This window comes from Apium graveolens, chromosome 2, assembly GCF_009905375.1.
Source record: "Apium graveolens cultivar Ventura chromosome 2, ASM990537v1, whole genome shotgun sequence".
NCBI lineage: Eukaryota > Viridiplantae > Streptophyta > Magnoliopsida > Apiales > Apiaceae > Apium > Apium graveolens.
Genome location: NC_133648.1, coordinates 320,709,788 through 320,734,373, shown reverse-complemented (window position 1 = coordinate 320,734,373; position 24,586 = coordinate 320,709,788). Strand labels below are relative to the sequence as shown.

General features: G+C 34.1%; 1 protein-coding gene across 1 annotated transcript; it reads right to left on the bottom strand.

The window, feature by feature from the left end:
- Positions 1-3,261: 3,261 nt before the first annotated feature.
- LOC141709071 (G2/mitotic-specific cyclin-2-like) lies at positions 3,262-6,428 on the bottom strand. The gene is made up of 12 exons (XM_074512965.1): positions 6,206-6,428; positions 5,806-5,872; positions 5,572-5,704; positions 5,401-5,460; positions 5,214-5,262; positions 5,032-5,118; positions 4,819-4,947; positions 4,474-4,563; positions 4,171-4,392; positions 3,977-4,075; positions 3,670-3,848; positions 3,262-3,585 (listed from the first exon to the last, which is right to left on the bottom strand). Exons 2-12 carry the CDS (start codon positions 5,861-5,863, stop codon positions 3,447-3,449), a joined length of 1,245 nt encoding a protein of 414 aa, XP_074369066.1. The 5' UTR covers positions 5,864-5,872; positions 6,206-6,428; the 3' UTR covers positions 3,262-3,446.
- Positions 6,429-24,586: the final 18,158 nt, after the last annotated feature.

Sequence of the window (24,586 nt, the reverse complement as noted above, 5' to 3'; positions counted from 1 at the left end):
TTTGCCCAGAACCTTACTCATACAAGAAAGGGGAACTAAAATTCACAAATCACCTCATTGGTTGATGGAATTTAGAGATGACAAAGGAGTCAGAAGATTTTTCAGACTTGAAGACCAACTCAAGATTGCCAGCAATGAAACTCTCAAGGAAATGCAATCTAAGCTGGATATCAGTGATGAAGATGAAGCTGAATTCTTCAGAAAACTCCAACTCCAAATTGAGGGAAATGACAAAGGGCTAGGAAAGAAAACCAGGGAACAAAGAAGAAAATGATGATTTGCTCAGGCTAGAGGAGCACCCTTGGAAATACTGTAAATCTTCAATTACCTCCTAGTACATACACTTTTGCAGCACTTTTTATATTTCTACTTAGTTTCAATTCAAATATTTGTTAAGTGTTTTGTTATCATCAAGTTAACCCTGAATTTATGCCTACAGTTCTTATAGACATAAATAGGGGGAGATTGTTAGGAATATATGTGCATTAGTTTGATGATATGTTTAACAAAACACTTAAGTAGAAATTTAGTGTCTGTAGCCTCAACGGATAAGACCACTTTGGCTATCCGTTGATGGTGTAGCTTTACTTAGAAATAAGTCTAGTATTGTAGCATATTTCAGTCTCTGTATTTAAAATTGTAATTCTTAGAAGTTGAGAGAAACTATGAGTCATGTTGACTACTAGATGATATGCAGATAGGAAGGCCAATTGTAAATATTTCATGCCTTGTAATTTTGTATAAATGAAGTGGTATCAACGGATGACTTAAAAGACCTTCAACGGATGAGAAGCTAAGCTTCAACGGATGTCTCTAAAGCTTCAACGGATAACATCCTTCAACGGATGAGAGCATCAACGGATGAAAGCTTCAACGGATAACATCCTTCAACGGATGAAGTCATCAACGGATGAAAGCTTCAACGGATGTTCTGCTAATCAGCCGTTGATAAGTGGTAGTTGTACCTACAAGCAGAGGCACGTGGGTTGACAGAGAAAACTGAGATGTGGTAGCCGAATTTCAGGATCAACAGAAAAAGCAGCCGTTCTTCTTTTGTACAAAGTTGCAATAGTCAACAAAGTACTTGAGTGAACAGGAAAAGAAGCAAGTGAAGAACTTATTTTACTATTGTAATTTTATATTGTTTTTCACTTGTACACTTGGTAATATATATATGAACCAAGAAGAAGCTAGTAATTAGAGAGATTTTTCCAGAGCTGTTAAGAAATATCTTGAGAGAAAATTCATCTAGTTTGTACTAGGATGCAGCTGTGATCAACATTGTTGAACACAGATTTTCTAATACACCATCTCTGGTGGAACAACAAATCCACCAGAAAAGTTTTTAAGGTCTGTTGTGTTCTTTACATTTGTGCTTGAATATATATCTGTCTGTATTAGCTTAAAGCAATTCACACACTTGTTCTTCTTGAACACACAACTTTATAAACTGCTCAAAACTTGAAAAAGTTTTGAGATTTACATTCAACCCCCCTTCTGTAAATCTCATTGTTAGTCTTCTAGGAATAACACTACTCTTGCACATGGTACTATATAAAGCACTACATCCCTCTTTACTTAATCAATGTGGGACAAAACCCACAAACCCATTTCAAACTACTAAATTCACCTCAACTGTATGGATTACACTAAGAAAATAACTTAGATTCAAACATGAAAATTTAAGTACTCATCATAAGGAACAACCTCCAACAATTGATTTTAGGAAATTACATCAAGAACATGTGTAAAACATGTCTCAAACTTTTCATTTTCTAACATATTGAACATCTTAACACTTGTTTTATTTAAGAAAACATTATAAGAATTGATTTAACGACTAAGAAAACAGGTTATGCAAATGTTTGAAGGCACTTCAACAACATTTGACTCCCCAAATGCATCAGAAAACAGTAAATCCACATGCAAGGGTCTGAATGATACATAACTTTGCATTGATGGAAACTTATGGATCAGGAATGAATGAAGGCACGGATATATGTGCAAGCATGTCCGAAAGCTAGGTCAAAAACAAACTGTTTTAAGTAACCAAGAAGAGTAACAAAAGCAAGTGCAGATTATACTCTGGAGTTCAAAAGCATTAGAATGCATACAATGTTTAGAAGACCCTAGAAAGAATTGTTGTTTGAACTTCCAGAAGAAGACTTCAATGTCTGACACCTTCATTACTTTCAAATGAATCACTTCTTTGTTCAACAAAACCAGCAACGTCTCCTTCCTCCCATTTCTTCTCGCCAAGTAGCAGCACTCCAGACAAATGAAACGCGTAACATAAAATATAATCTTTAGTGATTCAAGTGAGATCTTTCAAGTGATTTTTTTTTAAGTAAACCTCCGAGAAAATGCTCTTATTCCGCATAATAAGTAACATGATTTATAAAGGGAGAACATGCCAAAAAAAGATCATCTACGATTATTATAACCGTATAACAACTGGTTACAAGATTATAATTCCCTAAAAACAACAATAAAATTGAAATGAAGTCAATTTGAGAATATCTCAAATTATTAGTAAAATAGAGAAGCCTCCGCATAACTAAACAATAAAACTAAATCAAATCCAATTTGCGAATATCTCAAATTATTACAGTACCAAGAAAACACATAGCACTTTTAGTGATTGAAGTGCATGAATTCAAGTTAGATTTTTCAAGTAAAAGACTGAGCAAATATGCTCTTATATTCTTCACTTTAGAAGAATAAAGTGCATGAATTCAAGTGAGATTTTTCAAGTAAATCTCCGAGCAAATGCTCTTATTCTGCAAAGTAAGTAACATAATTTATAACAACTGGTTACAAGATTATAATTCCCTAAGAACAACAATAAAATTGAAATGAAGTCAATTTGAAATAGAGAAGCCTCCGCATAACTAAACAATAAAACTAAATCAAATCCAATTTGCGAATATCTCAAATTATTACAGTACCAAGAAAACACATAGCACTTTTAGTGATTGAAGTGCATGAATTCAAGTTAGATTTTTCAAGTAAAACACTGAGCAAATATGCTCTTTTATTCTTCACTTTAGAAGAATAAAGTGCATGAATTCAAGTGAGATTTTTCAAGTAAATCTCCGAGCAAATGCTCTTATTCTGCAAAATAAGTAACATAATTTATAAATGGAGATCATCTTAAAAAGGGATCATCTATGATTATTATAACCGTATAACGACTGGTTACATAATTAAAGTTCCCTAAAAACTATAATAAAATTGAAGTCAATTTGAGAAAATCTCAAATTGTTATTAAAACAGAGAAGCCTCTGCATAACTAAACAATAAAACTGAACCAAAGTCAATTTGAGAATATCTCAAATTATTACAGCATTATTTAAAAAAACAGAGAGGCCTCTGCACCTCTAATATCATCGTCTTGAAAGGCAGCTATGGCCGCTGCCACTACTAAATAAAACCCCAATAAAAAATCAAGAATCTAAAAGAAAGTAAGCAGGCTCTGATTTTGCTGCATATCCATACTTGGAGGTGCTGTACTTTCTATAAACACCCGTAAGTCTCCCAGTGGCCGCATTGTTATGAAACTCGACCATCAGCTTTGAGCATTCCCTGGAAAACAAAAATAAGAAACAAAAATAAGTTTTCTGATCTCTTTAAACAAAAGCAAGAGTAATTACTACTGGAGCAACTTACATGAGTTCATGCTCACTGTAGTTAGTGTGCCTCTCACTTGTCTTGCTCCACTGGTTCGCTTTTCCAACAGTACATTGCGAGGTGAAAACCGCAGCAGCAGCTAGCATGGATGGTGGAAACTTCAGCATTTCATACTCCACCAGACACAGCTCAATAATGTAGAAAGCTAGAAGCTCCATCTGTACAAATTGAGAATTAAGTTGTGTAAGCATTGATCATAAATTAATTAGGGCCCGTGTTAGTCAATGCCAATTGCTAAATGTATTAAAAACTATAACACATATGCTCATGAATCACCATCACAAACCTTATCATCGCATTGAGCGGCCTTCAAAAACCGCCTCATAAACACATAGGCAGTTGGAACCGAGAGGTTAAACTGCAGCTTGTTCACCATCAATGTTTCCTGCAGGTGAGAAGTTGGAATCGTTGGATCAAATCATACTCATATTACAGCAGAAACTATATAGTAATAAAGGAAAAACAAGTTTTACAAATTACCATTTCAAGGACTTCTCTTCTTTTGTAAGCCATGTCCGAGATGACAATAAGATCTTCAACAACCGGGGATGCCACTTCTTCATACTTGCAGGCGAGAAGAAGAGCTGTAATCCCAACCAACTGGAGCTTTTTCCGTACGACAGGTTGAATGGCTAAAAACCTGTCAATCAGATTCACCGTGAGGTACAACGTCTCCTGCATGAGCTCAAATTTATAGTGGACCTGCTCATTCCATAATAAAGTTAATAATGTTTGTTGTATAGTACTTCCAATTGTAAAAGACAATAATGTTTTAATACAAACCTCAATAAGCCAGTCAACTAAAATTCCTCGCATACTCTCGTTGATATCGAATTGCGTGGACATGTAGTCCACTGGAACACAGCTAGAACCCTACATCAAAAAGTAGAAAAAAGAAAATGGATCAACTCACACAACTTAAATTGCAACTGCACCAATACAATACTACAAACTAAAAATTACAGTACTTTAACATTTAGAGTTTACATTGAGCAATACTCCAACAAAATAATCTTCATAACATTGCAATTTGGCAAGTAGATGCAGACTGAATGTTACCAGTAAATGTAATACAAGTAACAATTTTACCAGGGGAAAGTAATACAGATTCTTGAAAAGGTGTCATACCTCAGCTTTCTTGTAGTGGGCATAAAGGTCATCGATGTATTCGACAACGGCAAGTGGGTCCTTCTTATCAACACTGTCAATGTCCAAAATTAAACCCTCATCCGCTTCTTCCATTTCTACTTCGTCATCCTACGCATAAAAGTCATAATGAAGTCTGATTTCGAGACATTGAAACCATTTTCCAGGAGTAATTAATTGAAGAAATCAACATACCATAAAGACTTCCTCAAGCATCGGCTCAGGGAAGCTCTCTTTCGGCTTGTAATCATCGACATCGATTATGGGAAGGTTCTTCTGTTCCTATATTAATATAAACGAACATTAATGTTTCACAAATCTAACTCCCTTTTCTAACATACTAATGATTTCGACATTAAATAAAAAGTTAATAATACCTCATCTTTTTTCTGCTGGCTGGCCATCTGTGCAGCCAGCTTCATAGATCTACCAAAACAAAAACATTAATACAAGTCACGACATCATGAACAACATAAATTAATACAATTCACAACATCATGAACAACATAACACAACATAAACATACATAGATATAATCAAACACCTTAAGTTTCAACTACAAACCTGGTCATCGGTCGATTGACCACCGGGATCTGCAGGTTCTCATTGCAAATAGCACTTGGTCTGGATATAATAACAACACGACACCCAAATGGCCTAAATCAGACTACGTACACAAACAAAGATACATCGGAACATTAAACAAAGACAATTAAATCGGGTTTTAGGAATTACTCGTGCAATTTGGGTCGCTTGTTAAGACCAGGGTACGGTGCAGCCCCTCCAAAGTTCTGATTGATCGCACTCAGCGCCCTTCGTGTTCTCCCAATCCCAACAGCAGCCTTTCCATTCCCAGCCATCAAACTCCCTATAAGAAATCACATAAACATAAGTCTACAATCATTAACACACACAAAAACAAACACCTCATCTAAGAAACCATAAACCCCGAAAAGAAATTAATCGAACCTTGAGAATTCGCAGGCCTAAGTCCTCCTCCAATACAATTCTCATCACCTCCGGCCATCTTGCTTATCTACAAAGCCCAAACAACAACTAAGAAAATCATACACATATATAATCAAAAAAAGACCCCCAAAAAATTCAAAAAATAAACAAATAATCCAAGAAATGAAAAATCAAGAACATTTATATCAAATTAACAAATCAAGAACCAAAACAAACCCATATACCAAAATCAAAACATACCCATTTCAAAAGATCAAAAAATAATAACACCCCAGAATCTAGATACAAATTTCAAATCATAAAACACATAAACAATCAATTACCCCTCTTTATGTAATCAAGAAAATCCAATCAATCAAACATAAAAAAAGGAAATAGCAATTTAAACAAATCTTGGTACCTCTCTCTTGTGTTGATTTGTTGTGTCTAATCTGTATGTAGAGAGCGAGAGAGAGAGAGAGATGAACTGTATAAGCGAAATTGAGACGCAAAAGGCGTATATATGTCCGTACTTGCCCTAACTTTTGGAAGCAACGGCTAGTTAGTTGTCAATCACAGCCGTTGGATTGACAGATCATCAGATTGTGTAGGATACTCTACGTTTTATGGGCTTAACGGTTGTTCAATTTTCTTACTATGTGCCTTTGTTTTGAAATTTGTTTGTGTTTTTACTTGTCCAAGGCCCAATTATCACATAAATGTGCAAAAAAGAGATGTTATTAATGAAATTTTGTAGTTAAGCTACTAAATTTTTGGATAATTACAGTTTGTTCGTTTGTATAAAGACGACGACTTACTGATTATAATAGGACGGTGCTGTTTGTGTATAAAGACGATGATTATAAAGACGATGATCGTTGAAAATATTGGAACGGGACGATTTTCAAATTTGAATTTATGATCGTTATAAATATGAGCTTATTTAAATTTTGTTTGATTTTTCCCGCGCCCGCCTTATTAAACATGAAGATTAATCGTTTATCGGTAAATTTTGTAACAAAATTTTGTCGGATACGTTTCTTTATATTTGTTCTTAATAACATATTAAATTCGATAATATTAAAGATTTTTCCAGTTGTTTACCGCTCCCGCTTTATTTTTGTGTTTAATTTTTCATACATTTATTTAACTACAATTTACAAGTAACCGATTACAATATTTTGATCAAAACGGAAGGTCTTCAAATTTGTTTTATAATTATAATAAATGCAAAAAAATCAATGCTTTTTATTGTAATCTCCACATGTTCCGGTCTTCACCTATCGAAAAAATATTATAGGTTAATACCATTAAAGTAGATTAGTCGGTCACTGTAAACATATGATAAAATTGATGATAAACAATTAATAAAGCATAATATTATAAGAAATTTTAGCAAAAGGTTAAATTGATCAAATTTTATAGTTGAAGTGATACAATATACAAATTTTTTTGTTTGGGAATTTAAATGTAAAACGTGACATACTTTAGGTATTAAGTTATAATTAAGCCCAGCAAATCATGGTCAATGATTTAAGATATAAATCTATGATATCTGGATATCCAATATTTAATAATTTAAAATGTAGATATCATTTTATACAAATTTATTCATTTGCAAATGAGATATCTTAGATTATCATTATTTGAATATCCATTTGATGATGAAATATCTAGTATGCATCTTTGTGATATTTGTTTTGTCAATATAATATCTTGAAGGAATTAGATATTCGTTTGCCGGTAGAGTGTTTCAATTATCAAATGGTGTATATTTTTCATAAGTTTCGAATATACTTTGGTAAACATTTTAGTCAATATTTATATATATCTGTGTGATATCTGTTTGTAATCAAATATTCATTTGTCGATATAGTATTTGTGATCTCTGTTTCTAATCAAATATTCATTTGTTGACCGCGTATTTCAGTTATTCAAATGGGAAAATATACGTGTATAATCAAATATTCATTTGTTGATTGAGTATCTGTGATATCTATTTCTAATCAAATATTCATTTGTTGATATTGAATTTCAGCTATTCAATTGGGATAATATTTTTGATAACTTTTAAATATATTTTAGTCAATATGATATCTCCGCGTCAATAGAGTATCCCGTATAAAAATATATATTCGTTTGTCTACACATTCGTCATGACTCAATTTTAAAATAGCTTAGCGGACTCGTTCAAAAAAATAAACTTTGAGACTCGAAAATAAAATCCAACCTATAGAAATTTCGTGCACAACTAGGCTCGACCCATATTCTTTGCGAAGCCCAATCCATGGGTTAAGTGTAAGCATAATCCAATTATAGTTATGCTACTTTATTAAATCTGAACGTTTTATTATCTATTGGACTGCATAAATGGGCCCAACTAACTAAAACAATATCATAAATGGGCCCAACTAACTAAAATAATATCAATAGATATGAGGACCCTAAGTTAAATCAAATTAATATTTAATACTATTTTATTAAATTCAAACTAAACATGATCAATAATGAAAATTTGTCTTTACTTTTAATCCAAATTTATAATTTATAATATGATAACGTTAAAATGATCATGTTTTTAACATACGATAAACATGGTGATTAATCATTTATCAATAGTCAATTGTTTATATTATCATATTAATGCAATAAAAAAGATTTCCGATTTTAACCTTCAAGGATTGGCTCAGTTGGTTAAAGAGAGAAAATATATCCTCTTGATCACAGGTTCGAATCTCACGGGAGGAGAATTTATGATTATGCCTCTTGAACGTTCGCGTGGTTTGCATGCTATTGTGTGAGCCCATATGATTTACCCAGTGCGCACCCGAAGACTAGCGGCAGCGGGTTAACTACGATAAAAAAAAAAGATTTCCAATTTCTTCCTGCTATAGCCTTATTTTGTGTTTACATTTTTATATATTTATTTAACTACAAATTATAAGTAATCGACAATAATATATAAGTGAGGTGGAAGTTGTCAATAACATTGGTCTGATAATTATAATAAATGCGAAAAAATCAGCACTTCTTATTGTAATATGTGCATGCTCCTGTCTTTGTTTATCTATTAAAAATTATAGGTTAATATTATAAAAGTAAATGATCATGTCATTAAAAACATATGATAAAATTGAGGAAAAATCGTTTATCCCAATTTTGTCCGAAATTATCCTTGAAGGTGTTGTGCAAGACATGCATGTATCAGACTAAGTCAAATTAACAACCCTAAGAATTAGTTGTATGATAATCAAAGTCTGTATTTTGTATTGTATTACTTGAATCTGTAAAAATGTGAAAGATTAGAATGGAGTATTTTTATGTAAACAGTCTCAAGCCTAAAAATAAACTCTGGAAGAAGATCAAGAAGATCATGCCTCAGAGAAATTGTGAAGAAACTTGGAGTTGAATAAATCTGTTTTGGGAAAAACGTTATAATTCAAGATATCTAAAAGTCACAGATCAAGTCATATAGAGAAGTAATTCGAGAACTCCAGAATGACTTATCGAGAAGTCCAAATTGGCTTATCGAGAAGTGCCAGAGATATCGATAAATCAAGTGAAGATATAAAGATTGAAGATATCGACAAGTTACTTTGCATATAGAAAACTCAGAGATATCGACAAGTTAAAATGAAGACATGAAGATTGGAGATATCAACAAGTCAATTTTATCATTAGAGATCTCAGAGATATCGACAAGTCAAAATGTCTAGAGAGATCTCAGAGATATCGACAAGTCGTTTCTACATGCAAAGTTTTAGAGACCTCGACAAGTCAAGTTAACTTATAGAGAACTCAGAGACCTCGACAAGTCAAAACACTTGTAGAGAACTAAGAGATCTCGATAAGTCATTATACTTATTGAGATGTCAGTTCTCTATAACAACAACTAGAGATCTCGACATGAAACTCAAGTACAAAATGCAGACAAGTTAAATATTCAAGATTATCAATTAACAAATGATTTAATCACTTAGATTAAAAAGTCCACAAAAGCAGTTTGAAGAGTGAAAGATCAAAGGCCAAGATTAATTGACAAAGGAAAGTCACAAACATACACGATTTGCAAATATACACTAAGCCAGAAATGGAAAGTTTTATATATAACTTAAAGTAGGGTTTAACACATCTTATTGCATGTTGTGTAAACCTGTGTTTACTAATCTATAAAGCAAACACATGTCCTTTTCTTTTAATTGTATCAAACATATCTAGTTTTTCTTGTAACTATCTCAAGGAAGAAGCTGAGTTCTTTACTTATAAAGAACCCAGGATTTGTAGCAAAATACTAGCTTGATTTTAATATAATATTAAGTGAGTTTTGAAATATTGTGTGCACTGTTTTATTTCAGCTAACATTATATTACTACATTTCTAATATGCCTTGTTAACCAAGCAACAAACATTCAAAAAGTCTTAAAAATATCTAAAACACATTCACCCCCTCTTATGTGTTGTATTCATTACCTAACACAAGGCTTTGTAATATTTGCTCTTTAACTACAAATTTTATACATTTTAATATTTTTTATTTGCTTCTTAATTTTTTAGCACTTTAACCCTTACTTACAATATTGGAAGAAATTTTAGCAAAAGGTGAAATTAAACAAATCTATAGCTAAAGTGTTAAAATATACAATTTTTTTATTTAAGGACGTATTTTAATCTAGTACAACTATTACATAAATTAAAACTTTAAAAAGTTGAGAAACAAAGTGGAGCATCTAACCGATATATTAACAATTTTCAATTCTTGCAAAGTTCCAAAAATCCGCTTATGTCCACTGAAAATTCAAAAGAAAACCAAACAAACAGATGTCCTACAATAACGTTAAGGGTTCTACTAGCACACCTCTTTACAAGAAATACACGAATTATCATTAATAATTTTACTCACAGAAACTAGGGGTGCACATAGGTCGGGTTGGATGCATTTTAGCAACCCGGCCAATTAAATCAATTTGAAAATTTATAACACGATCCATAAAAAATAAAAAAACAACATAACCTCACCCTTTGTTGGTCGGATTGGCTCAGTTTACTAAATAGCTTGAAACTCATGTTTTCCAATAACTAAAATAGCTTGAAACCCACGTTGTCCTATAATAAGTATAAGAGATAGCTTACAGTTTGACGGACTCAAGTATTAATTTTAGACTTTCATTGCCAAGTGTACAAAATCGGTTCCCAAAATCATTCCAAAATGTCACATGACATATTTTTATTGGTCCCAAAATTGGTTCCAAAAAATAATTTTATAATGATGTGGCATTGGTGATGTGTCATTTTAGACTATTTTAATTAGTGAAACGGGTTTTCTAATGTGTGCCCAAGGGCACACAATAAGCACTAACTCCTATGAGTTTGGTGCATTTTGATTGGTCCTTTAATCATAAATATTGATGGATCCCCCTGCATTTACAACAACTCCGCCAATAAAAATGCACCAAACTCATAAAATTTAGTGCTTATTGTGTGCCCTTAGGCACACATTAGAAAGACCGTTAGTAAAATTGGTGTGAATGCATGGAGGGTCAACCTTATTCATTATGAGGTGACCAATAAAAACATGTCATGTGACATTTTGGAATGATTTTGGGAACCGATTTTGTAAACCTGGCAATTAAAGTCTAAAATTAATACTTGAGTCCGTCAAACTGTAATCTATCTATTATACTTATTATTGGACAACATGGATTTCAAGCTATTTTAGTTATGAGAAAACATGAGTTTCAAGCTATTTAGTAAATTACCCATTTACCCTCTTTACATTAATAAAAAAATATCAATTATGGAAATGCGAACATAATTTTTTTTCAGTTATGAATATGCTAATAAACATCTTTTAGTAATTTAAAGGGAAAATGAATTTTTTTTGTCACTCAACTATTAACCTTTTTAGAAACCAACCATCGAACTATTAATTGTCTCTTAATTAAACGTGAACTTAATTATGTCTATCTAATTAACCATTCCGTTAAAAACAAGTAACATTCGTTAAACTTTTTGCCACATCAATGCCACGTGTTAAAAAGTGCACCACCTGGATGATGATTTGGCTGTTGACTTGCTGAATAATTAAAACAAACAAGAAAAAAAACTGATACGTTTAAAACAAAAACAATCAGAAGTGTACATATAAAACAAAAACCCTCGATCAAAACCCTTAATCGAACATTCCCAAAATTCTCAATCCCAAAACCCTTGATAAAGGAAGACGATCATATAGCCTCCCTTTCACTATTCAATTGGTGAATAACAAGGTATGTCTTACTCTTGTTTTGTAATGCATCGATTACTATGTTTTTTTAGTATTGATTACTTATATTACCTTGTTTGTAGGTATGATGAATGACCTTAGATTTGAGATATATCATGGAGGAAAATTTCAAAGTAAACAAGGCATATATTACTATAAGGGAGGTACAATCGATACCCTTTATGATGTTGATCTCTTTGTTCTTACAATCAATAGTTGTCTTGAATATTTACAAGAAGCTGATTATGGTAATGGGTTGAAGTTATACTACAAATAACCGGGTACTGGTGATAGAGATGGTTACAAACTAATTTGAAATGATGAGTGTCTTAATAAACTTAGGGAGGATGTTAAGGCTATTAATATGATAGGAATTTATGTGGATCATTGTGCTGAAGAGAATGTAAAAAGTTTTGGGGAGGAGATGAATATTGTCGATGGTGATGACATTGATGTAGATGATCCTGACTATCGCGAAGAAGAGTTTAGTTAGAGTGAACATAGTGAAGATGATAGTGAGGATGATAATATGATTAGATCAGATACTGATGAAGAATTGGAAGAAATAAGGGGGGAAAAGAAAGTTGAAGGAAGGGGTTATTGATTCCTTGAGGGAGGGAAATCTCAATGATATGAGGGTAGGTAATGGAGTGTATAATGCCACTGTAGAATTTGGTAATGATAGAGATGTTAATCATATTGAAAGGAGTCATACTAGGCCTGAGACTAGGACAAAGAGAAAGCATGATCCAATAGTCATAGGAGATATACCTCAGTGACAAGAATTTATGCAAAATGAGAAAGAGATGCTTGACAGTTTATTTTGTTAGTATGCTGATAATCAGGAACTTGGATGTGATAGAGTAGAAAAGAATGTAGAGGAGAAAGATGACTGTGATAGTTTTGATGCACCAAGTCTTGAATCATCTGATTCAAGTGATAATGAAGAAGTTCAAAGCTTACAGATGATAAAGAGAGATAACAGGAAGAAAAAGAAACAGGTGCCACATTATCCAATATTCAATCCCAAGACACCTATGGAGCTGATAGAATTTGAATCAAGCCTGATCTTCACTTTCAGAGAGCATCTGAAAGAGGCCATCAGAAACTATGGTGTAACTAAACAAAGAAGGGTGTTCTTGAAAAGATGTGACTTTAAGAGGATGCAAGCAAAGTGCAGAGATGGATGCAATTGGGAACTGTGGGCTAGTAGAATGTTAAATGATGAAGCTTTCCAAATAAAAACCTATAAAAAAGAGCATAACTGCATCATTGTCAACAAACAAAGAATGGTGAAGGATGATTGGTTAGCAAAATAGTTTGGAAGCATTATCAGGAGCAACTCTAGGTGAAAATTAAAAGAATTTGCAGAAGCTATAAATGCCAAGTACAAGATATAATGTACATTAAATCAATGTTGGTGGGCTAAAAAAGCAGCAATGGCTGAATTTGAGTCTGTGTTGAAGGAATATTATGCTCGATTGTGGGACTATGGAGCTGAAGAAAGTGAAAATCCCACCTTTCAGAGATTATACATCTGTTTTAATGCATTGAAATATGGGTTTTTAAGTGGATGCAGATTAATAATAGGCCTAGATGGTTATTTTTGAAGGGCTATGTGAAGGGAGAGTTGTTAACAGCTATAGGAAGGGATGCAAATAATCAGATGTTTTCTATAGCTTGGGATGTAGTGGAAGTAGAATTCACAGATTCTTGGGTTTGGTTCATTAAATTATTAAAAGAGGATCTTGAACATGGTGATGGATATTCCTATACTGTGATTACAGACCAACAAAAGGTATGTTAATATAACTTTACTGTAGCACACATTCCTCTTAATTATGTTATTTTCTAGTCATTAATAATGCTCATTTTATAGGGGTTGAAGAATGCTCTTGATGAGTACTTACCAGGGGTAGAACATAGATGTTGTGCACGATATTTACATGAAAATTGGAAAAAGAATCATCTTGGTAATACATTGAAGAATGCATTCTGGAGAGCAGCAAAGGCCTCTACTGTTGCAGACTTTAATATTGTGATGGATGAGATCGGGTCCATTTCTCCTTTTGCATATGATGATTTACTGAAAACTAATCCAAAATACTGGAGTATGGCTTATTTTAGTACTCTGACACATTGTGATGTTGTGGACAATAATCTTTCTGAGTGTTTTAAGTCATGAATATTAGAGGCTAGATATAAGCCTATCATCAGTATGCTTGATCATATCAGAGTACAGTGTATGGAGAGGATTCATCTAAAAAGGGATTACATGAATAGGATAGAGACTGAATTATGCCCTAGAATAATTAAGAAACTTAATTATAATATTGAGAGATAAAAAATGTGTAGTTTTACATGGGATGGTGGTGAAAATGTGAGGTTAAAAATTTAGATGGTAATCAATATGAGGTTGATATGAAGTTGAGGACATGTAGCTGTAGAAAATGGGAATTAAGTGGGATTCCTTGTGCTCATGGGTGTCAGGCTATTTTGAGTGTCAATGCTCAACTAGAGCATTATGTTGATGATTTTTATAAAAATTCAACTTATTTAAAGGCATATTCAATATTTATGTGTCCAATGAAAGGAAGCAAGGACTGGCCAAATGCATGTCAAGTTAAACTACTTCCTCCTAAAACTAGGAGAATGCCTGGAAGGCCCAAAAAACATAGAAGAAGGGAGGCTAATGAAGTTGGCAGTGGTAGTAAACTTTCAAATAAAGGTATTATAATGAAATATAGTAGATGTTTGATCATTGGACACAATAAAGCCACTTGCAAAACAAGTGAGGATGTGGTTAATGAGAACTTAAGAAAGGCAGATGAAACAAGAAAAGCACAATCTGAGGTTGCAAATGCACACGCATTGAAAAATAGACAAAATGTGAGAAAAAACCAACACGGGTATGTCACTTCTTGACTGAGCACTTGTTAAGCTTGTTACTTTCAAAACCAATTCACTTCTAACTTGTTCATAATTTACAATTTACTCCGCAATGGCAGTGTGTGTTTGTAGTTTGTAAAGCTTGAGGATTAATTGATGAAGTCGATAGGATGGAAGCCATTTGATATTAAGAAGTTACATAAACCCTAATTTGTAAACAAAATCCAAATTCAAAGATGTAACTAGATGTATATTGTTACTTATATAGGAAATATGGATTATAATAGGGGTGGGTTATTATATGAATCAGGTTATAAAAAACGGGCGGGTTATTTGCCATCTCAGCAACTTATCCACGTAGGCAGTCAACACTAACGTTTTCTAGTCAAAATTAACAGATTGCTTAAATTCGAAAATTAACATAACGTTAGTGCCTACTTTTAGAACAAATGTAGTTTGATGGTTGGTTTCTATAAAGGTTAATAGTTGAGTGATAAAAAAATTCATTTTTCCTAATTTAAAAATGAACATTGACAAGTTACAAAAAAGACTAATATGTACCCTATATCAAACTGGAATTACTATTTTTTTTACTAAGATCACAGCTGCACCAGCACCAGCACCATCGCGTCACACCAACAAAATAATCAAAATCAAATTAAAGTCACTAAATTTGAATCCAGAAAGTTTGAAACACAAATTACCATAATTTTACACCTCTGAAATTTTGACAGTTTTTGAATGTGTTGGTTATGGTGTTGCCGATGGTGGATTAGGTGAAACAACATTATCGGGGGTTTTATAAAATCATATCTATTGTGATAGGATAAAAAATGAGATCAATGAGCTTGCGTGTGTGTTGTCGAAATGTACCTGGAATTCAGTGACAAACTTATTGTAAATAGTTGCTAGAATGATGGTCGATTTAGTGATACGAAAGAATGACGGATGGTGGATGATGTATACATGATGAAGTTATTGGAGTGTCAGATATGTAATGATGATGCCACTATATGTTAGAGATAAATATTAATTTGTATAAACATATATCTCTTATATTATCTCCTGTATAGTAGTTAGGCTTTGTTATTATCTTATCTTAGCATCAGGTCGTGATAAGTTTGGACTTAGTGATAATCCTTAACTAATACATACTCTGTTAGGTGTATATATATTCTCTGTAAAGCATCTCAGTAATACAAGTTCTTTCGATTCCTTACATGGTATCAGAGCAGGTCTAGCATCCGCATTTTTTTATATTTCCATTAGCGACTTTCTTTTCCTTCAATGACTTCAATTGTCATTCCCAACGACTCTGAACCAAAGTCCCCATTTATTGTTGTTTCCCTTTCCAACATTCTCAAACTGAACTCTACAAACTACATGTCCTGGAAACTGCAAATTCAGGCTACCCTTATTGGGTATGACCTCTTTAAATTTCTTGATGGCTCCCTCCCACCATCGTCCCCTACAATCACCTGGATGCGCCAAGATAAACTTCTATTTGGAGTTCTCATCGGAACTTTGGGGCCTGCTATTGTTCTACTAGTCTCTCGTGCTGAAACCACCAAGGAAGCTTGGGAAATACTTGCCAACACCTTCGCTAAACAATCTCGAGGTCACATCAAGCTCATAAAGGCTAATTTCAAAGTCATCGCCAAAGGGGCTCAATTAATCACTGAATACATGAATATTGTTAAAACTTGTGCCGATCAACTAACACTTCTTGGTGACCCTTGCAACCAGGAAGATATCACAGACAAAGTCTTGGAAGGCCTGGACAAAACCTACCAACCTGTCATTGATACAGTAAATGCTCGTTGTTGTGCATATGTTGTGTACTTGATGATTACATGAACAAAACACCTAAGTAGATTTTACTTAGTGAAATAATGTAGCACTCGACGGATAAGAATTATAGTCCCGACGGATAACTCATTATAGTCCCGACGGATGATGACTTATTATCCATCGAGTGAGTAGCTTATGTAATAATGAGTCTGTAGCACATTTCTTCATACACCTTTGTATAGATTCTGTAGTAGCATATAAGTCATGTTGACTTTAACTAGATATGCAGAATAGGTTGATTAATTGTACATAAATGATGTCTTGTAATTCTGCATAAATGAATTGAAGTCAAGTGCCAAAATAGCTACCGACGGATGATTAACAAAGCCATCGACGGATGATCAAATGGCTATCAACGGATGTTCAATATAGCAGTCGACGGATGATCAATAAAGCCATCAACGGATGATCATAAACTCAACGGATGATCATGTACTCAACGGATAAAGAATTCAAATATCAGTTGACAGTGACAGCATAGTCACATGCGTCGAAGTGTATGCAAATGGAATGAGGAAGCCTATTAACTGGGTAATAGAAAACAAAGTAGCAAAGCATTAGACCCATTAGTTTTTATAATGATCATTTCTTTTGACTTTGTAATTTTGGTAATATATAAACCAAGAAGTAGCAAATAGAAACATAGATCTGAGATACAAAAAGTGAGAAACATTTGTAAGCAGAATTATTAGCATTTCTCTGTATTCTCAGTAGTTCATATTTGTAAGCAGTTGTGAGCATTTTTGCACACAGAGTTCTCTCGATATATATTATATATCTCTGGTGGAATCATTCAAATCCACCAGAAAGTTTTTAAAGACTCTTATTTTTAATTACTTGTGTTTTGATTCACTTAAGTTTTTATTTCGCATTGTGCTAATCAACACACTTATATTTATATTCGAGTTTGAACATTTTATTTCAAGAAAAAGTTTCAAGAATTCCATTCAACCCCCCTTCTGTAATTCTTGTCATATTGTTAAGGGTGACACCCCAATCTCATTTGATGAGCTTCACAAAAAGTTACTGAACTGTGAGGTCACTATTCGCACTCAAATTTAATCTCAAGCATCTCTGTCTACCTTACCCGCCTCAGCTTATGCAACGACAACAAGGCTAACTTACTCCAACGCTTCACATGCTAAAGTTGCATATCAGCCCAAGCGTACCAACTCACCCACTTCAAATCAGCCAGCTTCAAAAGGCTATCGAGGAAAATGCCAATGGTGTCATGCCCATTGTTAGGTCACACACTGTAGAAGGGGGTTGAATACAGTGTTTAGCACAATCAAATCGAATTAAGAACACAAGTAACTAAACACAGATTATATTCAACACAATAAACTCTGTTACAATATGGAACTGTCCTCTCTCAGTGATGAACAAATTATCATGAAAGCTGCTAGGGATACAATGAATAATATTTTCGATAATGATAACACATATAGTGTAAACCCTATGTCTGTGTTTATATACTACACATTTACAAGACAGTGTTCTAATAGATATCGAATATAATTCTGCTTCCTAAAATATATCAATTAGTTATATTTTCTTCCAAGTATTCTATTCTTCATAGAATTCCTTCTTCATGCATATCTCTTCTTGTATTTGTCTTGATCTTCTTTCCTTCCAATTAGTCGCCTTCCTTATCTGAAAGTCTCCTTAAGTCCCGATATTATCTCCTGATAAATATCTCCTGATAACTTAAGTTCTGATATCTTAAGTTCTGACTCCAGTATAAGTACTGATTTCCAGTTAAGTACTGATTTGTCATGTTTAAGTAAGATCTAAAAACTAAACACAAATCATATTAGGCATGACATCACAAATATATCTAACAATCTCCCCCAACTTGTAAATTAGCATAATATACAAGTTCAGCAGATATTTGATATTGTCAAAAACATTAAGTACAAATGCATGAGAATTTGACTAGATAACTACAACTTATAGTCCTTTCAGCTTTACCATCCTTAAGATCTGATATCAGCTTCAGTCTGTATACACTTAAGAATTTAAGCAGTTGTAGATCTTCGACTTGGCTTCAATTTCTGATCTCTTTGATGTCAGGAGTTATTCTGAGATAGTTCTTCAAAAGACATCTCTCAGCATATTCAAGTTCATTAACCATCCTCCTTTTAGTATTTTTCAATTCAGCTGTATCTTCACCAGTTTGAAAAATAGCAGCCCTGAGATCATTTATTTTAGCTTTCCTTATGTCCTGATCTAGTCTGATCAAATATGTCTTGTCAGACTCTAGATTGAACTCCACAGCCTTATAACCCAGAAAAGTAGTTATGATCTTAGCAGTGTTAGGCTTCATTTAAACAATATCACCTTTGTGATCTCTGTACTTGGGACAGTATGGGCTGTCAGACTTTACAGAGTAAAGCTTCTTCTGTCTTTGAATTTGTGACTTTAAATAACCTGCATCACCATATGTTAATCTATTCTTCACTTGAAGTAGGAATATAACATGTTCCAGTTCTTCAAAATACTTCAGTGGAATAGCATTCTTCCTGATCTGGAATACCCTACCATCTGTCATAAAATATAACATGATGTGTTCTTTCAAAACAGAATGGTAAACCATTTATACATATTCAAGTTGATTCAATCTTTCAGGAGTTGCTCCTACTCCTGGTTCACTTAAGGAAGTTGGATCATTGGTAGTGTTGTGTACTCTTCTTTCATCAGAACTACCCAATCCAGATTTATCTCTTGCTTCCTTTCCTGTAACAACTCTTGCTTCAAAACCACTTGATGTAGTCTTCAAAGGTTGAGTCTGTTGAGCTTTGGTGAATCCTGGTAGGAGTATCTTTGAAGGTTTAACATGAGCAATGTCAGAGGTTTCCTTTTCCTTAACTTCTAATATCAAGTCAACTTGATCTTTGTCAGAGGTTGTGTGCTTCACTGTCATATCAGAATTTACTAAGTCTTGACTCTGAACAACATGAGCCATGTCAGAGGTTGTTTGAGAAATATTCTTTTTTATCAGAGTAAGACTATCATCTTCTTCATCAATTATTTCTTCATCCATGACTGGCATATAAACCTTTACAGGTTCATCAACTTTTTCTTTGCCCTTGGACCTTGGATCTACTTCCACTTGTGATTTAGCTTTGGTTGACTCAGAATTTGTTCTTTCATTTATCACAATACCCTTTAGCTTTGAAAGTTTCTTTTCAACAACAGAAGCTTTAGATTTTGTCTTGACACTTTCTGCTTTGAGTCTAGCTTCTTCTTCCTTTAAACTCTCAAAGTCCATTCCTGGATTTTCTTTAAGAAATAATTTCTTTAAAATTTCTTCATCAAGTTCCAGATGTTCACCATCCTTTTACCAATATCAGAACTTATTCTTCTCCCAGTATCAGAACTTGTTCCTTGACTTGTAATTCTAACTTTACTTGATGAAAATCCTTTGCCTTGACCTTGACCTCTACCCTTATCAGAGTTTCCCAGGTCATCATTTCCATCATCCTTTCCCTTCAGTGTCTGAACAGATTTGCATTTGGACTTAATCACTTTCTCCCCCTTTTTTGGCATCAGCGGGTAAAAGAAGAGAGACAAGCAATTCCACTGAGGATTGGATCTCATTGAGTTGAGTTTGCGGAGAAGCTTGATTCTTTAGAATTTCATCAATCTGAGTCTATTGCTTCTCCTGAGTTTTCTCAATGTAGGCAATTCTATCAAAGGCTGGCTTGAAAAATCTGTTCTTTTCAAGTTTCACATTCATATCTTGCTAGATCAAGGTTTCTTGAATTTTATTCATATTGGCATGAGTTGTTGAGTGTTGACCTTGAAGGTGCCTAGTACTCAATGCAGTAACTCTCAACTGTGCCTTGAAATCATCATTTATTATCATTTCATCAGCTTTTGCCAGATGCTCAGCAAGAATCTTTTCAGAAGGAACAAAACTAACTGTGTTCCATTCCTTAGTCCACTCCTTTCCTCTAGGAGTTTCACTCCAAGGTACTGGTGCATCCCCTCTAACAAACTTCTTGACTAAATCAGCTTTATTAACTGTTTGTTGAGGTGCATGTCCTGACTCCTGATGGACCAGCTACATCAGTGTCTAGATTAGTAGCAGCTTCACCAGTAGTTTCAGCATTATCAGCATCAGAACTTATAGATCTAGCAGTATCAACATCCTCTGATAGAATAGCAGTATGCGAGGCAATAAAGGCTTTAACATCATCCTCTAAATTCTGATCTGCATCTAAGTTATGATCAACAGCCAAATCTTGATGCCCACCTAAAATCTGATTCACATTATCCAGATTCAGAATTGGTCTAGTTGGAACATCTTCATTGAAATCAGCATCTTGAATTGGTGTTGTTGGTGGAGTGAATTGAGTTGCTGGAGCTTCCAAGTACAGAACCTCAGGCACAATCAAGTTATGAATATTAATTTCAGCACTTGTACCTGGGTCGTCAGTATGTACTTATTCAATTATAGGTGACACGGGAGGTGTAGGCACTCTGTCTTGAGCAGTTTCTGGTTATGCAGAAGGAAATGATTCAATAACAATTGGTTCTGTTGGGATCAGAGATTCCTGACCCCCTTCCTTAGCTGCTTCCTCATCTCCTGAATCTGACTCAACTTTGTCCCTGTGAGCTCTTTGCTTTTTCATTTTCTTCAAGGGTGGAGACACTGTAGGAGCTTTATCATCAGGATTTAGCTTTCTAAGCCTTTTGAGAGGCCTAGAACTCCCAGTTACAATATCTTTCTGAGAAGAGACATTCTCAGCTTCTACAATAACAGATGCTGATATGGGAACCTGTTACTCAGTATCTGACTCATCTCTCAGAATAATTCTCCTCCTCTTCTGCTGAGACTGAGGTACATTCTTTTTCCTCTTTGGTCTTGAAGATGAAGGCCTCACTGGATGTACTGATGGTTGTGGTTGAGAAGTTTGAGGTGGTTGTGTAGAGGTGGTAGGTGCTGATGGTTGGACATCTGGATATAGTTCAGTGTATTTAACTGGATCATAGGTTATTAAGGCTTGTTTGACTGATAAAGGAACTTGGAGGGGTCTTAACACAGCCTTCTTATTATCAGTAGATAATAAGTCATTAAAAGCTCTTTTAGCTAGTCTGAATGATGGAATTAATTCACTAGCTGATTGGGGCTTATCATCACAACAAAAACTATAAATAAGCTGACATAATCTAGCAAAGTAAACAGTATTTCTGTCTTCTGTCATTCTATCCCCAATGAAACATAAGACAACACTTGCATAATCAAAATCAGTTTGGTTAATGAGAGCATACCCGATTTGTTGGCTGAATATAGGGATTGCATCGAAATTAGAACATTTGTTTGCAAAAGCCTTGGTTATGCAGTCAAAGAAGAAACTCCATTCCCTCCGTATGTAAGATCTCTTCAACTGATCCAACTTTGCCAATGTCCTCTCATACCCCAGACTGACCATCATGTTTTGAAGAACTGGCTCCTCAACAGTAGAATAAACACAGTTCTCAGACAGCTGTGGTGCTTGTCGAACCGTGGCCAATGTCACGACATGCTCATCCTCCCCTGATAAAAAAATAATACCTGGGTACCCTTGAGCACCACCATCATCATATACTCCGCTTCTCCAGAACTCCAGCACTTGAGTACTAGAGACTGCATCAGGTTGGGTCAAAGCATACCCAATATCAGAACTAGTAAGAAAGTCCCGAATGAAGTGAAGTTCTGATAGGGCTTCAGCCTTGCTAAGAATAGCGAAGAATTTATTAGGAACAAACTTAGCCCCATTGAAAATTACGTCTTTTGGTGCCATCTCTGTAAGAAATTGAGTAAGAGAATGTTTGCAAAGTGTTTGTGAAAAGTCCTGAGAGAAAAACAACTTCAGAAAATAAGAGAGAGAGAGAGAGAGAGAGAGTAAAAGAAATTTAGAATAGAAAAGTAAGTAAAAGATTAGAAAATCTTTTATCTCTCATATATACACTCTCTCCACTCAACAGTTGTATTTTTGAAGCATGGGATACACTTTACACCTGGCACCATGTGAACAGTCAATAAACCGTTAGAGCAGAAGTTAATGGGCACGTAAAATAAGCAATAATTACCATGCACATGCAGTTTTTCAGGACATACACGTTAACCATTAACCCATAATGATTATGACTGATTTATCTCACATAAACCAATATTATGAGAAAATATAACCGTTGAAGTAATGACCAAAAATAAACCAAGTAAATAGATACTGCCACGTCAGCATCAGAACTTGATTATTAACAAAATTTAAAAGTCATCAGAATATGGCTCCTTTACTCGAAAAGTGAATGTTTATTCCTGTAATTCTTCACACAAATACTGATATGGGTTCAACATAACTTAATCATCAGAACTTCCATCAGAACTTGTCCTCGGAATTTATGCAACTGACACTTAAACTGTTCATCTAAAATAACATTTATCACCACAGTAATTTTCATCATTCATATGGAGTGTATGTGTGTGCATTAAGCTAAATATCAGACAAAGAGTAAAGTCTGATTAACTTCAGTACATCTTAGAAATAAGGCATAACTAAGAACTTTGCTCAAAATCTGTCATTATTCTGAAGTCTACTATAGAATGAGTTCATGCATGAGTCCACATCAACTGTTTTGTGCTCATTTTATACATCTTTTGAAATTCCATTTTACAGTGGTTTCTCAGTGTAAGTGAGTCACGACTGCTGATCAGAATTTATGTTGTTATCAGAGTATTTCTCCAGTAATCAGAGAATGTGAAAAGTCACCAAGAAAATTTTATTTTGCTTTTCTAATGCATATTACTTAATACCAGCAATGCACTTGGGTCGTCCCTTCCACAGTTTTACTCTAGATCTCAAAGGAGTACCCGATATTTTTTTTTTTATAAGTGAGGCTTATCAGCACTTAGTACATCCATCAGATTTACTAACATCAAAACTTAACAGATAAGAAACACTATTCTAGTTTTTGACTTAGTAATAAGATACACAAAGTAAACTTTAACTAAGCTCAATATCAGAATTTGCTTGTGTAAAAAGATTTCCACATAAACAATTACTTCAAATATGGGATCTTTAGTATTTAAAGACTACTAGGTCAGCATCTAGCACAGTTATCCTCATTGGATTGAATAGTCACAAAAATATCCATATCACTATCAGAGTTTAGAAATTCACACCAGACAACAATCAACACTTAAGCAAATTTCAATTTAAGCACAGAATACACAAAGATAGTAATATCTGTAAATACTGATCATAAAGTCTGATGTATCAGAACATAAACTAGGTAGATTTAGAGAAAGAACCTGAAACCATTCCAAGTTCATTTACCAATCTTGTAAAAGTAGTTTCATACAGTGGTTTTGTGAAGATATCTGCTAGTTGTTGATCTGTTGGAACAAAATGCAATTCAACGGTACCTTAATCCACATGTTCCCTTATAAAGTGGTACCTAATGCTGATGTGCTTCGTCATTGAGTGTTGAACTGGATTACCTGTCATAGCAATAGCACTTTGCTTATCACGGTAAATAGGGATTTTAGAAAATTCTAACCCATAATCCAGTAACTGATTCTTCATCCAAAGAATCCGTGCACAACAGCTTCCTGCAGCAATGTATTCTTCTTCTGCAGTTGATGTGGAAATTGACTTTTGTTTCTTTCTAAACCAAGAAACCAATCTGCCTCCAAGAAATTGGCAGCTTCCACTTGTGCTTTTCCTGTCAATTTTGCATCCTTCAAAATCTGCATCTGAGTAACCTATTAGCTTAAAGTCTGATTCTCTAGGATACCACAATCCCGGATCA

Excerpts from the sequence above, each read along its gene's own strand:
- LOC141709071 (XM_074512965.1), bottom strand. The coding sequence starts at position 5,863 with ATGGCCGGAGGTGATGAGAATTGTATTGGAGGAGGACTTAGGCCTGCG. Across the intron at positions 5,263-5,400 it reads GTCAATCGACCGATGACCAG|ATCTATGAAGCTGGCTGCAC; the intron begins GTTTGTAGTTGA and ends TTGTTTTGGTAG. Across the intron at positions 4,393-4,473 it reads TAGTTGACTGGCTTATTGAG|GTCCACTATAAATTTGAGCT; the intron begins GTTTGTATTAAA and ends TGGAATGAGCAG.